At 40.3% G+C, this 15,441-nt stretch overlaps 1 protein-coding gene across 2 annotated transcripts in view; it reads right to left on the reverse strand.

Annotated features, from left to right (window-relative positions):
- Map3k20 (mitogen-activated protein kinase kinase kinase 20) overlaps positions 1-15,441 on the reverse strand; it is a 154,546-nt gene that overhangs the window by 51,608 nt on the left and 87,497 nt on the right. For both annotated transcript variants that reach the window (XM_027420180.2, XM_027420184.2), the window contains exons 8-10: positions 12,582-12,668; positions 6,738-6,812; positions 1,594-1,700 (exon numbers count right to left, since the gene is read on the reverse strand). In XM_027420180.2, the coding sequence (XP_027275981.1) occupies positions 1,594-1,700; positions 6,738-6,812; positions 12,582-12,668 (269 nt within the window). The remainder of the gene's footprint in view (positions 1-1,593; positions 1,701-6,737; positions 6,813-12,581; positions 12,669-15,441) is intronic.

The following is a 15,441-nucleotide window of genomic DNA, read 5'->3' on the forward strand; positions in this document are numbered from 1 at the left end:
TCTATGTTCTCATGCTCAGCATTTTAACATGTGTGTTTCTGAGGCTGCTGCTGGAGAGTGCCACACTACTGGGAACATTGTACTGACCACTGCAGCCCAGTACCTAGAGAGGATCAGCCTCTCCTGAGCCAGGAGAGGCTTAAGGAATGTGACTACAAGTGCTCTGTCTGGGTAAATGCATTGGGTACATATTTATCTACAGGAACAGTGTTGTTTACGTCACTACTGTCATGCTCTCGCTCTCGGCCTGCCTACCTGCCTTCTTTCCTTGCTTCCCCATATGTTTACTGAGCAATTGCTGTTGGAAGAGACGGAGATACACAAAACAGTTTGCTTTTTGTAACACTCCAGTGGCAAGACACAGTGACACAGAGATCTCAGAGCTCTGTGGCACTGAGCTGGCCAGGGAGTGGGGGTTGTTCTCTTGGAGATGAGCTAGGTCAGCAGTGCCAAGATGGCTAATGGGAGCTGCAGGAGGTGGGATATAGGAGGAATATGCAGCAAAACACAGTGGCTATAAAAAGGAGACTGCACTGCAGAGGTTCTGGTAAGAGAGAAACGTGTCTCTAAAAGCCTGAGGCTCGGGGCATGCTGGAGACAGTTGGTCTTCTGAATGGCAAGCGTTTCTGTCTTTGTCTGAAAAGCAGTGGAACCCACATACGGAGTTTGAGGGGGGGTGATATGATTACATGTGCACTGACCTGTTACTGTAGGAAACAATGTCACAGCAGGGTTTTGTTAAGTTATTTTAGACCAGAAAAAAAAAAAAAAAAAGCCCTCAGCTCTAGATGGGAGCTCACTGCATTAATTTTGTATTGCCAAGAAAAATTCACGCAAGTGACTGGTATTAGATAGTTATTTCAAAGGCAGGAGAATAAGTAATGTCGTTGTAAGATATCAGTCAAATAGAAAGCCCATGGTTATGTGTACTGACTGACAGGAGTCAATATCCAGTGGCTCTCCAAGTGCACGCAGTACAGACTTAGCACCAGCAGATGGCGTAGGGCATTGCGTTACTGCCATACATATCAGGAGCAGGGATGAAGTTACTTCAGATCTCTGCTGAGTCGAGAGGAACAGCGTCCAGCTCCCAAACAGACTATTTATATTCCCTGCGTCATTCGACCTGGTCCAACTGTTTCAACTTGGATTTACTTTTTCCACTTACACAATACAATCTCTCCTTACTGATTTGTTTTGCTAGGATTACAACATCTAATGTGTTTCCATAGGTTCCCCACTCTTTGCAGTAGCAGATGCCGTGGCTTTGCACATGGAAAGGCTAACACAATACAAAATATATTTTCTTTTAATCCCCCCCCACACACAGAGGCTAAAGCTTCCTAACACAGAAACTGTACAGAGAAGCACCTGAAAATGTCATTTGTTTCAGAACACATTTTTCAATACTCTCCCAAATACCTAAATGCATGCTAACAAATACAGAGAAAGTTTTGCTTCCATATGAATGCAAGGTCATAAATCTTGGCTTCCGCCCAGCCCCAAGCTGTGCTTAGGAGTCAGGGCTGTCTACCGGGTATCTGGTTCACGTCACTGAAGCCTTGGGCTGGGACTCACGCCGGAGCTACCCACCTCCATTCTGCCTTGTTGTGCAAGAATGAGTTGCACTGGTCAGGAAGGTTTGTGTCATTTGACATAGACTCCAGGATTGAAATGATTTGCTTGAATGATGGCCGTTTCTGAAGAAGAGAAAAGGGAACCGCCATGAGACTTAAATGGCATGACAGGAAGCCACGACCAACAAAAACATGACAGATCACACAGGTGTAGGGAGCAATTAATTAGCCATAAGGATAGATATGTTGCTTTTTTTTTTTTTCAACCACATGGCGTCAGGTTAGGATAATAAGTAAGGAGAGAGATACCAAGTCCTACTTTGAGATATGACCAAGAACGCCTATAAGGAATCCTAAGCCATTAATGACCTTACTATGTGGTAAAGAGAGTAAAAACTAGACTATGCACTCCGAATATCCTGTTGTTTACTACACAAATGTTTCTATTTTTCCTCCCGGTTTTTATAAAGTGTGCATGGGCAGGCAGTATCTGCTTACCAACCTATGGCAACTAATAAAATTTTCCAAATGCATTGGTTTGAAAAAAAAATTAAAGCCACGATGACAACATTGTTCTTAAGGTTTATCCCACACTGAAGCCAGCTTTGGTCCAGAACACTGTAACACGCTGTAGGCAGCAACTGAAAAAAGCACGCTCGGTCTGTCTCTAACAGGCACTGTCTACGCTCACCTCTTTCCACTCCAGCCAAGGCTGAGACAAAAGGTTAAAACAAAAATGGAGAAAGATAATAAAAGGATGATGCACATTCTCTCCTCATCATGCCTCATAATTACACCATTTCAGAACAAATTACAGCTACAGCAATTAAAACACGCGTTTTAATTTAGGAGCACAAAAACAGGAAGGAACAGTGTCGAGGTGGCTTGCTCTCAGGGCCTGGGTGCTTCTGACATCATTAACAAAAACACTTTCCCATAGTTCAGAAATAAAAAAACTAGGATATTTATTGACTTCTGTCTTCATTTGTTTTAAGGGCACACGCACGTGTGTGCATACACAAATGTGTGTGTGTGTGTGTGTGTGTGTGTGTGTGTGTGTGTGTGTGTGTATGTGTGAAAAAAGCATGTATAGTTAAATGTTACTGATGAACAAAGGAAAATGCTTTAAATGGGACACATGAAAAGAAGCCTGTGTTTTTAAACTTTGTTCCCATCTTCATGCCTCTCACCATGTGTCAGATTTTAAATGGAAAAAAGAAGCAGAACTTTGCACAAGAACTGATTATAAATAAACACAGGAAACATAAGATTTTCATTTTGCAAGTAAAGGAGCCACGGGAGGTAGTAATTCATTTTTTTTAACAAACAAAACAATAACAACAACAATCCTAGTCTCAGGGCTTTTAGGCTAGCCTCCAACTCTGTAGTTGAGGAGGACTCCAAACTGCCCATCTTCCTTCTACCTCCCAAATGCTGGGGTGTATAACACACCTAGTTTATACAGTGCAGGGGTTGAACCCAGGGCCTTGTGCAGACTAGGCAAGAATTCTACCAACTAAGCTACATTCCCAGCCCACCTAGTGAACTTTTAAAGACTTATTTTCCCCTACATTTAACTATTATTGAAATAAAATGAAATTCATTTATATTCAGATGACAAGCATTCCTTTAAAAGACTCTTACCATCACAGTTAGACTCTACTCTCTTACACCATCAGTACAAGAATTTAAGGTGTAGCTACAGCTGGCTGCAGTGGTACATTTCTGTAGTTCCAGCTATTTGGGAGGCTGAGGTGGGAGGATTACCAGAGCCCAGGAGTTCAACAATGTAAAATTCTGCAATGAAGGTTTTAGTGTGCTAGTTACAGAACACAGTGCTGTGCTAGGACCTGTGGCTGCTCCTCTGAAGGGCTTAGGTGCCTTTTAAGTGTCCTGTACAGATTGCTTATCTTAGGAAGAAGTCACGACCAGGGCTAAAAGCATCTTTACATCTTCCCTTCTATTTGCTATTTTCACTTAATACATAGGACAACTAGTTCAGAAAGGCATATATCACCTAGCATTACACACAAAGCTGGTCACAGAACCTGGTCTATGCTTTTAAACTTCAAATCCTTTATCTCAAAGAATATGATACCAACTCCTCCCTAGTTATCAGCTCCAGGGATGCCATTTTAAGACAAACCAACACTCATCTTTCTTTTCTTATTTTCATACACACATGATTTAATTATTGAGATAGGCTTTGAATATCCCAGGCTGGTCTTGGACTTACTACGTAGACTTCTAATCCTCTGCCTCGACTTACCCAGTGCTGGGATTATAGGCATGGCCAGCCACACTTGGTTTACACAGGGCTGGGGATTGAACCCAGGGCTTATTAGGTAAACACTCTACCAACTAAGTTACATTTCCAACTCCAATAAAATATTTCGAGCATATGATTTAGGCCACTAGGATGCTCTATCACTTTCACAATGCCACGTTTTTCCTATTTGTCTCTCTTCTTCACCACAGCCCTACAGGGAAGCTGCATAATGCAATCTAAGTGTTAATGCTTTAAAGTCTAAGGACTGAAAAAGGAGATAAAATACTTTAGCCAACTACTGCTCTTCATAAACTATAGAACAGCACCTACTTTGAGCCACAGAATGAAAATGTATCTCTCAGAAAATTTACTGCAGTCTGGTTTCTGCATCCACTTTCTATTGCTGCAAAGTGCTATAGGAACTCTCTCTCTCTCTCTTTCTCTCTCTCTCTCTCTCTCTCTGTGTGTGTGTGTGTGTGTGTGTGTGTGTGTGTGTGTGTTCCTACATGCACACACACACATTCCCTCACAGAACATGCAATCCATTTAACAAGGAAGAATATCCCATACAAGCTAGGGCAGTAACCAGACTGATTCTGGGTCCAGACAAGGTTTAGCAGGGTGTCGGGGAAGACTCAGTGAAGTATTACTGGAGAAAATGCATCAGGGAGTGAAGCATGTGAGGCATGCTGCAGGTTAGCATGTGAGGTGTGCTGCAGGTTAGCATGTGAGGCGTGCTGCGCTTAGCATGTGAAGATTGAAGGATGAGCTGCAGCCACTGCCCATCAAATCAAATACAGTGGCCTGGAGTACCTTTATCAGAATAAAATGTCATGAACTTAGGAAGCAAAAATCAGTTTCAAACTTTCTTTATACTTCATGTGGCTAGAACACAAGATTCTTTTGGTTCAAAAGAAGGTTCATCTCCATATGTGTTAAAGACATGCCAGTTTTATAGGTATTACTCTGGACTTAAATTCTTTGTTGCATGAGAAGGTTATATTACAATTTATGTGTATATTCTTAGGATTTTTAACTAATATAGTACCAAGTTTTTGACTGAGAAATTAAATAATACAGAAGTATGATTACATGATTACAATTCTAGAGATCTGGTTGCATTAATCTAATTGAATGCAAATAATTTCAGGTGAAATTTCTAATTAAGCATGAGAGAGAGAAAAACATTACTAAAATTGTATATGTTTTAGCAGACACAAAAGCAGAGGGAATGTGTAACACTTAAACAGCACTTATTTGAAAATAAACTTGCAAACATCTGCTTATAGCTTAGCCTAATTAGTTGTAAAGTGTACATTTCTTTTAATGCTTAATGCTTAAAACCCTACATTCTGAAAAAAAAATCACACACTGGAAATAAGAGGGTCTAAACTGGGGGAAGGCACTCAAATTCTTGCAGTAGTAACAATCCAAATGACACATTCTTTAAGAAGAATAATACTAAGTTATATAGGACATCACTTGAATAGAGGCTGCAGGACATCTAGAGAGCTGGAGTAGAAGATGGAAGCTGCAGGATGCCAGGGCCGAGGCAGGATGCCCATGGCTGCAGAGCCCAGCACCTGAGTCTTCCCAGTATGGAAGCAAGGCGCATGGGCGGGAGGCTTCCCAACACAAGCTCTTGCTGCAGTGTCACTGTATTTTGCTCTTGGTGTGGGACAATGTGCCAGAAATATTCTGCACAAATCAACACAAATCTGTCCACATGGCCAGTTTGTCTCTAAGCCATTTCCACCCAAGAAGTACATTGCCCAAGAACAGACTTTTGTAGTCTTCATTCATTAAAGGGTTCTCACTGGAAATGGGTGTATATTAAAGAAGAATTCCGTATTTTTTAGGTTTGTTTGTTATTTTTTAAGGCCTATATTTTTGAATCAGTTGTAATATTTCTATTTCCATGAAAAAAACACCAGACAAATTTGAATTATGAATTTTGTTTCTGTCTTAAATTTGGTCACTTGGTTGTTTTAATATTTAATCTGTGAGACTCATTTTAAGATTATAGCCTTTATTATGAAAATCTGAGCATACAAAACAATATGTCTCTACATTCTATGATTGAGCTTCCAAAGTTACCATTTCCAATCATGTTTAATTTGTATTGCTTTGACCGTCACTTTATTTTGAAGCAAATCTAAGACTAGCTATCAATTTATCCATAACTGTTTCCATATGTATCCATGAGTGATTTCATAAAGCTGACCTTTGTTGGGGAAAGGACACTGGCCATCCATGCTTACATGTGATAAATGCATGGATGCCTAGAATTGGAATTTCTTCCAATTTTATTGTAACAGCTCAAAAACACCGCTGGAAACTGCCCAGGGAGGACATACTGGGATTCTAGCAAAGTATAGCTTCTGCCTGCTCCTCCACTAGGCAGAAAGGCAATGGAGTAGAAGTTAAGAGCCATGATAGACTGTCTGAATTCACATCCAGCCCCACCAGTACAAGCCATGTGACCTTAACTTGTCATTTAACCTGCGTGTGCCTTGGCTCTCCATCTGTGAGCCAAGAGAGAGATCAGCTCCTATATCCAAGAGTTAATATAATCACAGCCTCACATATAGAAAGTACTGTGTTAGTTGTACTCACAAGGCACAATGGTCATGATTAAAAGCAAAAGAACAAAATTTCCTTCTGCTTCAAGAATTCAAAAGAGTGCTGTTAAAAGAAGGAAGAGTTGATAATAGTCACTTGATCTAGAGGTCTTAAGCTATGGAGATGTTACCATAGGGCTGTAGCAGGCATCCTGGGACTCACAGGCTTGGCAATCACTTTCACTGAGAAACACTTTGGGGTGAGCCAAGTTTTAAAAACTCAAAAGAGAACAGGTAAAATTTCAGAAGTTTGAACAATAACAAAAGTACCTTGGCATCAGCTTCCCAACACTGATGTAACAGCTCGGCAAAGCTCCTGGGGCAGCTGCTTGGAATGGTTAATCTCTACAGAGAGGAGGCAAACAGAAGACGAAACAAGGCTTTACTCTTGGAGACAATGAAATGCCCTTTGAAGAATCATCAAACAGTTAATTTAGAAGCATAAACTAGACATGGAATTTGAGGCTTCCATGGATTAATACATGATGGGAGAATTCACACACAGATTTGTCCTATCAAATCTCCAAAGAATCCTGCTTTCCCACATGGAAATCACGGTAGATAGAAAGGTCAGGTTCATCATGACAAATGCAACAAAACAATCTCACCAAAAAGAAACTACAGCAGGAGAGGGGCAAGCTGGAACATAACGCTACATCTAACACCACAAATTTATTACTATGTTTTTATAGACAACTTGTGATTCCCACATACCAGTCAGGTAACTAGGAAACAAGTTGAGTTTTGGCAATAGGTGTGAAGCTCTGAAAACATCTCTGGCACAGAAGAGCACTCTGCATTTTCGCACTGGTAATCCTGGTGGTGCTGTTCAGAATGCATGATGCATTATGGCTCTACCCTTGGTCACACCCGTGCTCGGAAATGGACTTAATACAAAACAAATTAGCTTGTGAGGTTCAATCCTACTCTTGCACCCTACAGTTCTGGTTCTCATAGACCATGACATGCCCCTATCCCCAGGAGGAATTTTTGTTTTGAAAGGCTTGAGGGGCCAGCCGGTAACTCAGTGACAGCAACAGAATGGCCTGGCACATATGGGGCATTGAGTTTGATCCTCCACACTATAAAAATAAATGATGACTAGACATCCCTTAATATACCATAAAGCATCATATAATCAAGAACTCTCTTGCAAGCCACCGAATTGCAAATGTTCCATGTGGTTTTATGTTAGCCTAGTAGACAAAATGAAGTTTATACTTTTCTGGACTTGGCATCTAACTGAGTTACAAATAAACAGAAAATATTTTTGAACAGTTTCCAAATACACCAGACTTCCCAAGAGTACAATGCCCACACACAAGAAATCCAAGGAGAGTGATTTTTTGCATTATTCATAACCTAACTACGATTTTAAGGACTGTCACCAACAACAGGGCAGGTCTTAAAACTAAGTCATTAACACAGCTCACCTCTATCAGGCTGTATTTGCAGCCACTCAGTGCCATTTATCCACAGGGCTAAGCACCTTAAATGGCCTCATCATCTTGCCTCGAGAAGTCTTGCCTGAGCATGTATACTGTAGTGTTTGCATGTATTCTTCACAGTACAGGGTTATACTGACTTGAAGCATGATGCATGTGGGTGAGCTCAGGTTTTCTGGCTTTCTTTTCAGCAGAGCAAGAGCTGTGGTTAGGAAGAGAGCACTGGGGTTGGAGATACATCAGTGGCCGAGCAACAGGCACTCAGCAAGTCATGGGCTGCATCCCCAGTGCAGAGGTGTGTGTGTGTGTGTGTGTGTGTGTGTGTGTGTGTGTGTGTGTGTCTCGGGTGGTGGGGGAGGCTGGATGTGATGGAGTGGAGAACTGTGCAGCTGTAAAGAACTGTCTGCCAAAGAAATTTTACAAATAGAAAATTTAAAACTGAATTTGGGTGAAGCTATGCATAGAACTAGGAAAATAAAACTGATAGTCTTCATTTGGAATTACAACCAATTTTCACATCAAAATGAAGTTAACAAAATAGAGCAATTCTCGCCAAATCAAGGCTATGTCAAGCCATTCAAACTTCTAGTCTTTTGACCTCACCAAACACAATATGTTTCAATTGTTATTTAACTATATTGTGAACTGCACATTTTTGACAGAGATCTGTAGGAAAATCAGTTGTTTCCTTAAAAAAAAAAGAAGGTTGGAAGGTAGGGATGAATAAAGACCTACATTACAGCTGCATATATGCACCTGTGTGTATTTTGTGCAAATAAACAAAGTGGGTTTCAGGTGGACACACTTTAGCATAGCCTGACCTCAGTGGTTACCGATGAAGTGAATGTCAACTTGCTGGGTTTGGGTTTCCTTTTGTCCTCTTTTCTTACTGGAAATCCTTTTTAGACACAGCACTTCAAGCATCACACAAAGAAAAAGTAATTTTTAGTATCTAATACTGTCAGGTATTAGCTAATCACAGCTCAGACACTTTTATGTAAGGGATTTCTTTGGTGTATTAAAAAATACCTTAAAATAGAACCTGAAGTGTTTGTATCCCAATTACACAATTTTAATGCATTCTTAACGATTCCAAACATCATGAAATGGCCAGATTTTTGTACTATATGGTAGCATTCCTTACAACTTATATGTTCTAGAATAAAGGTTTCACATTTAAAAGTAGAATATCTCCCAATAACTAAATTAGGAGGATATTTTAAAAAATATTTTTGCATCATTTAATACAAAAGATGTGAAAATATTTAAGTTCTTATCTTTCTAAAGTTGTAGAGTAGATCAATTATTGTTTCTTTTGTTTTTGTTTTTGTTTTTGTTTTTGTTTTTTTTGAGACATGGTTTCTCTGTGGCTTATGGAGGTTGTTCTGGAACTAGCTCTTGTAGACCAGGCTGGTCTCGAACTCAAAGAGATCCGCCTGCCTCTGCTTCCCGAGTGCTGGGATTAAAGGCTTGCGCCACCAACGCCCAGCTTGAGTAGATCAATTATTAAGTTTAAAAAATTTTGCACATAAAATACATTTTAAAATTAATTAGCTGATTTAGTGTGTGTGTGTGTGTGTGAACACACACCGGTGCTATGGTGTGAAGGTGGAGGTGGTTAGACAATACGAGGAAGTAGGTTCTCTCTTACCATGTGGGTCTCTCAAAATGAACTCAGGCTGTCAGGCTTGATAACAAGTACCTTTGCCTGCTGAGCCATTTCACTCATCCTGATTAAATTTTAAGTTGTATGAAGATTTTTTAATGACAATATGCTATTTACAACAAAACACATTTTATGTAAGAATCATGTGTTTATAAAAGTAGAAAGTATACTCTAAAACATTCTGAAGGCCCACTGATCTTCATGGAAATAAAAATCAAATACATGTATCTCTTATATTAAAAACAGTTTTCCATAATGCCCTCTTTAGCTCATGCCTTCTGTAAGGTTCACTCATCACTTGGCAAAGTGTAGTAAGGGTTTTTGAATCTATTTTTAATAAAAGTTAATGTCAGAAAAAAATCAATCAAAAGCCTTATTTCATAAGTTAGCAGCAAAGATCCTCAGATATAATGTTAGAGAGCATGTTTTCCTATAAATCAGTTGAGCGTGCTCTCTGTGGAGGAGAGATTACAGAAGGACTCCCACCTAGAGTGCTGTCCCAATCCTAACTGCCCCTCTCGGATGCTACTGCGGCTATATAAGGTATTAGCAGTGGAAAAGCTGGGTACACAGGATTCTCTGTAATATTTTTACAGACTCTTAGGAGTCCATAATTATTTCAAAATAAAAAGCATTAAAAAAAAACAACCCTACTAATTGGATATAGATGCTACAGAATGACTAGATAGGTCACATTAACAATCTCTCCTTGGCTATTTAAACACATCATTCTTATTTAATAAAGACATGAAAATATGGAAACTTTTCTCCAACCCAATAACCAAAAGTATTCAACAGTAAAGATAAATAAAATATTTCGAGTCCAAGAGGTTTTACGAGTTACATTTCTTGAAGTCTCGGTTTTGTTATTAAGTGAACTTAAACTCTGGGAATTGTCTTAACACTATGTGAGCAGAATTTGTTTGAAAAGCCAGTGCCTCTTATGTGGTAGAATGAAGACACCTTGAATGGTAACACTGGAAATCCCATCTAGGCTTAATTTCCACATTTTTTTTTTTGACAAATAAGTACTGTGTAAAATGGGAACAGCAGATAATTATCCTTAATTCAACCAGCTTTACTTCAATTCATTGACAAGCTGAGAGATCTTATGTCACCATGTGGATTCTCTCAACTTCCTACTTCATTTAATGAACCATTCGGGAAGTCTCTGAGCCGTCTCCATCAGCTATGACCCACTCACTGCAGCACACCACATATGTCCCATGGGATCTGTAGGGGACAGAAGGAAATGGCTTCCTTGTGTGATGCTACAGAGTTCTGAGGAGTGTAGGTGGGAGCTTCCCAACCCTCAGGCAGGCCAAAGTCGCCATTCTCTTCAGCTTTAAATACCCAATGCTTTGGAAATGCATTGGGCTGAGCCTATTCTGCCTTTTTCTAGACAAAAAAAAAAAAAAAAAAAAAGAAAAGAAAAGAAAAAAAAAACTATTGCAAAAAATAATTGCAAAATACTAATTGTCCTGTCAACTTTGGAGGATCTGGGTGGCTTTCTAAACCCTTTCTTAATCTATCCTGTGTAGTGTAGAGATTGCTTCCGGGTCAGCTGAATTGAAGGTCAATGCTCTCTTCACTTGGATTCGTCAAACCTAAACTAAAACACTCAACCATCTCTCTGGCAAAAGAGACAGAACAGAAGCAGTGGGCCTCATGTCCCAAAAGATTAGTTATCCTGTGTGAGGTCTTACTGAATAGTCTGTGGGAAATGACTATCATCTAATTAAAACCAAACAGCTCTTGGGAAGCAATGAGTGAGCCCTGGTATTGCATGGAAGTCCTTTTCATCTCTTATGCTGGCAGCCCTCTCCCATCAAACTCAGCCACCACAATGTGCCACCCCTTCCCAGTGAGTCAGGAGGACAAATTAGTCAGGTGGCTCTGGTTCCATGGGATCCAGGAGACAGCATCTTGGTTTCCCCTAGTCACCTGGCTTGTTCTGTATTCACAGGGGGTGCAGATCAATCCAATTCTGTTAAAGTGCTAAAATGGCCTATCTTTATATATTCTTATGGAGAATATTTCACTTTAAGGTCTCCCTCGGCCTTTGTACACAGATATGGAAATGAAGATGCCCCGGGAAATAAGTTGTTTTGCCTCGAAAGCACAAGCATGTACATCCACCATGCCATCTAAGTTCTCCTAATGCCGTGGTATTGGATGCCTCGTCCTTATGCTGAGAGATTTCCATGGCTGTGCGTTTCAGTGACAATTTGAAACCTTTCAGAATGTAGTTGCTCTCTTTGATATGGATGTGTCATGTTCTCTGATGTAGGCTCATAGGTCCAACTAGCTGAAAGCCTCAATTTGTGGGGAGAAGAAAAGCGAGGCTGGGGACACAGCACAAACGGTGTTTACGCCACTGAAGTCCCTTTGAAATGGAACGACTCTGCATGAAGAAGCCAGCACTTCATGCCACTGCCTCGCCAATTCCAGTGAGGAGCTCATCTTCAATGTAGTGCTCAACGTAGGTGGCAAAACTGTAATTTTTCCCCTTTTTGAAACTATTTTTTCTTCTTTTATTTTTGAAATTCTCATCTAAGCGACAGTTTCTTGTACTATAGTGACTCCTGCTGGGAGAGGTAAGTTGAAGTAGCTGAAGGTCTCTTACAGATATATCAACTCCCGGCCAGTAAAAAAGATGTCCTAAACGCAGGAGATGCAGTTAAACTGTTCCCCTACCTTGGACGCAATGGCTTCTTTCATCACTAAGAACAAACCCCTAGGTTTTACAATTGAGACTGAGAAACTAGTACAGTACTTGTACAATTTTTGATCTACAGCATCACGACGTGAAGCTGCAACAATTAGATGTAAAGGGTCCATTCATGAGGAATAACATCACTTTGACCCTTTGTGTTAGCTCCTACTGCTAATCTTTCCATAAGCGTGAACTTACTTTCAATTTGAAGAAGATGAAAAAGTCTTTTGCAAAACCCCAATACTGTTTTCTGATCTATGCACCTGAATGGAGAAACGGAGTCTTACCTCGTTTTTTTCCACTACAAGCCAAGCTACTTGTAATCCTTCCAAACCTTTAAAGGGGACCTCCCTTGTTAGCATCTCCCAGAGAACCTATAACAAAAAGAAAATGGAATTTTTATTCTGGTACTTTATATTGGTATATTACTGAAAACGTAGCTAGCATTTAATTGTATCCAATTACTAGGCATAGCCAACCATCTGTAGAAACTTAGACTATGTATGTATGTATTCATACATAGGACTTCTACCATATGTTATATACCTTCATGTTCTTTGTATATAAAGAAAAAACTTGTTTTAGGAATTGAAGTGTCTACACTTGAAATTTTATATTAGTGATTAAACTTGATCTTTTGACTCACTGGGATGTTCACATATTCCCACAAACTAGGCTTTGTATTTTGTAAGAGAGCAGTGGTGCTGCCTTGAATCTCAGATACATTTTTTATTAGATAGTAACCAGGAATTCAACACAGTTTTTAAAGGTTCAATAATGTCCACATTAAAAAAAAAAAAAAAAACAAAGTCCACAGTTCATATCACTAGCAAACCCATCTGCCCCATACTGGTAGATATCTGTAAAATTATAACATTTAGATTTTGTGATTTGGACAAATTTCCCACAGAATGAGTCAGTCTAAGGGGTCCATTCCTACATACATATATTATGCCATATTCTAAAGTGTAACATTTAATACACATATGAACTGACTGTGTGCATGAGCGAATATGTGCACCCAACTGTGTAAAACTCAAGGAAGTGCAGTAACGAACATCAACCCAAATGCTAAGGAAAGCAAACTAGTGTTAGGATGGAGATTTAGGCTCCTCTTTAAACACTGAGCAATGGGAATTTGAACACCCAGTTGCTGTCTCTTTTTATTAAAATAAGCATCCAAAAAATTTTTTTTGAGACAGAGTTTGGCTATGTAACTCAGGCTAGCCTTGAATTCATGATCTTCCTGCCTCAGCTCCCAAGAGCTAGAATTAAAGGCATGCGTCGCCATGCCAGCCTGACACCTCAAAGTTTAGTCTACTAGTACTTTGCAAAGCACAAAAGCAATTCTGAGTTTGCTAATAATCATAATATGACAACCACTATAATTTATTGAGTGCCTAATATGCTCCAAATTCCCATTACAGGTTTCACCTTGATCATTGTCAAGCCTCAGATATCACCCTCACTTTATGGATGAGGAAATGGGTGTCTAGGAAAGTCAGATAAACTTGCCTACAGACAGACGCTCAGCCACCAACTGTGACAGTGGGGACACACTGCTTTCTTACTTGGAGGCTGTGCTCTAATCCCACATAATTCTAGGACTGGGGTAGCTCCAGTGCAGGAGAGGACACACAGGCTCTGCTGTAGGTGCTGAGGGAGCCAAGGCAGACTTGGGCGACAACTCTGCAAGGTATGTTAGCTCTCCCTTGCTGCAAACTCAAAAGCCCATTTCTACATAGGAGTCGAGATGGAAAGCATGACTCTATTTGAGTAATCCGGTAAGCCTTTAACTGTATAGTCATTATATCCTCAGCCAGCTTGCTGTCTTGTTCAAGCTATAACATATTAAACAAATGCTGGCTAATACGAAGACCATTAGCAAGAAAATCAGGGAAACTGGCAGATGCTCCTCAAGCATGAGGGGAAAAAAAAAACCCCAAAAACCCAGAAGCCTCTTTGGGTTTTTAATCAAGTGTGTAAGGTACTTCTTCAGAAGAGCTACTGGATAATTTCATTTGAGTCTCATAAGTGATTAGGAAAAGGTAAGGGGCATTCCAGAAGGGGACAAGTCTAGTGCTGGCTGTAAGTGAGGGAGGGTAAGATTCAGAACAGGTATGTAGTTACCCTGCCTCTGTTACCACACTCTGTTGGTACTGGGGACAGAGGGGGAAAGGAGGCAAAGAGTGGGAAAACTGATCAATTTGGCATTGCTAAGGAAATTGGAAAAAAGAGGTAGCTTCAAAGACATCAAATGCTCCAGACCCACAAACACTCAGGTGAACAATTCAAGTCTCCCCTTTTCATGGCCACCCTCCCCAGTAACAAAGGTTACCCTCCTAGGAGCTTCCAGTCAAAGCCAGCTTGGACAGCACTAGCTTAAGAGGCAGTCTCTATGACTTGTCTGGAGCCCTGTTCCAGAACCAGCTGGGCTCAGGTAATGGCTTTCTATTGTTTGTGAGTGAAAAGGCAGAAACACACAGTCTCATCAACACATACACACACGTGTGTATGCCCACATTTGGAATCTGCCTGGGTTCGACAGAGTAACATGCAGCCCCTCTAAAAGTCTGAGACAATAACACCAGAAAGCCACCTCTTCTTCATTTTTTTATACCTAAATACTTGCCTGGAAAATATCAAAATTCTAATAAGAGCCATAACCATGAAACATCTGGAGAGTGTCGCTCCGTCTGTGACTCTTGAAAGCCAAGGGAGGTGCTTACAGGACTCAAAACTGTGGAGAGGTGCTCACCGCCAGAAGCCTCAAGCTCTGGAACCCACACAGGTCTTCTATTTGGTTCCAGTGTCAGCACCTCCCATGATTTCCCTTTATTAATTCCTCAGACTTGGGAATAGACCCAAATGAAAGCAGAACGAACTTGGATAGCGTTTCTCTACATTCAATAAGAATGACATTTGGCACACAAAAAAGTAAGTTTGTTGAGGAAGTCACTCGGAGGTCTAAAAATACATTAAGCCAATGCCTTAAAATACCAGTTCTGAGGATGCAGGCCAAACTGCTGTGATCTTTCACCTTAAAAATATTTTCCAACTCATTGTATATTGAGACGTCCTCCCAGTTAAACTGCACTCACTAGGGAAATTTCTATTTTCAGTTTACAGAACAGAAACTTGGATGAG

Source organism: Cricetulus griseus, chromosome 6 (assembly GCF_003668045.3).
Source record: "Cricetulus griseus strain 17A/GY chromosome 6, alternate assembly CriGri-PICRH-1.0, whole genome shotgun sequence".
NCBI lineage: Eukaryota > Metazoa > Chordata > Mammalia > Rodentia > Cricetidae > Cricetulus > Cricetulus griseus.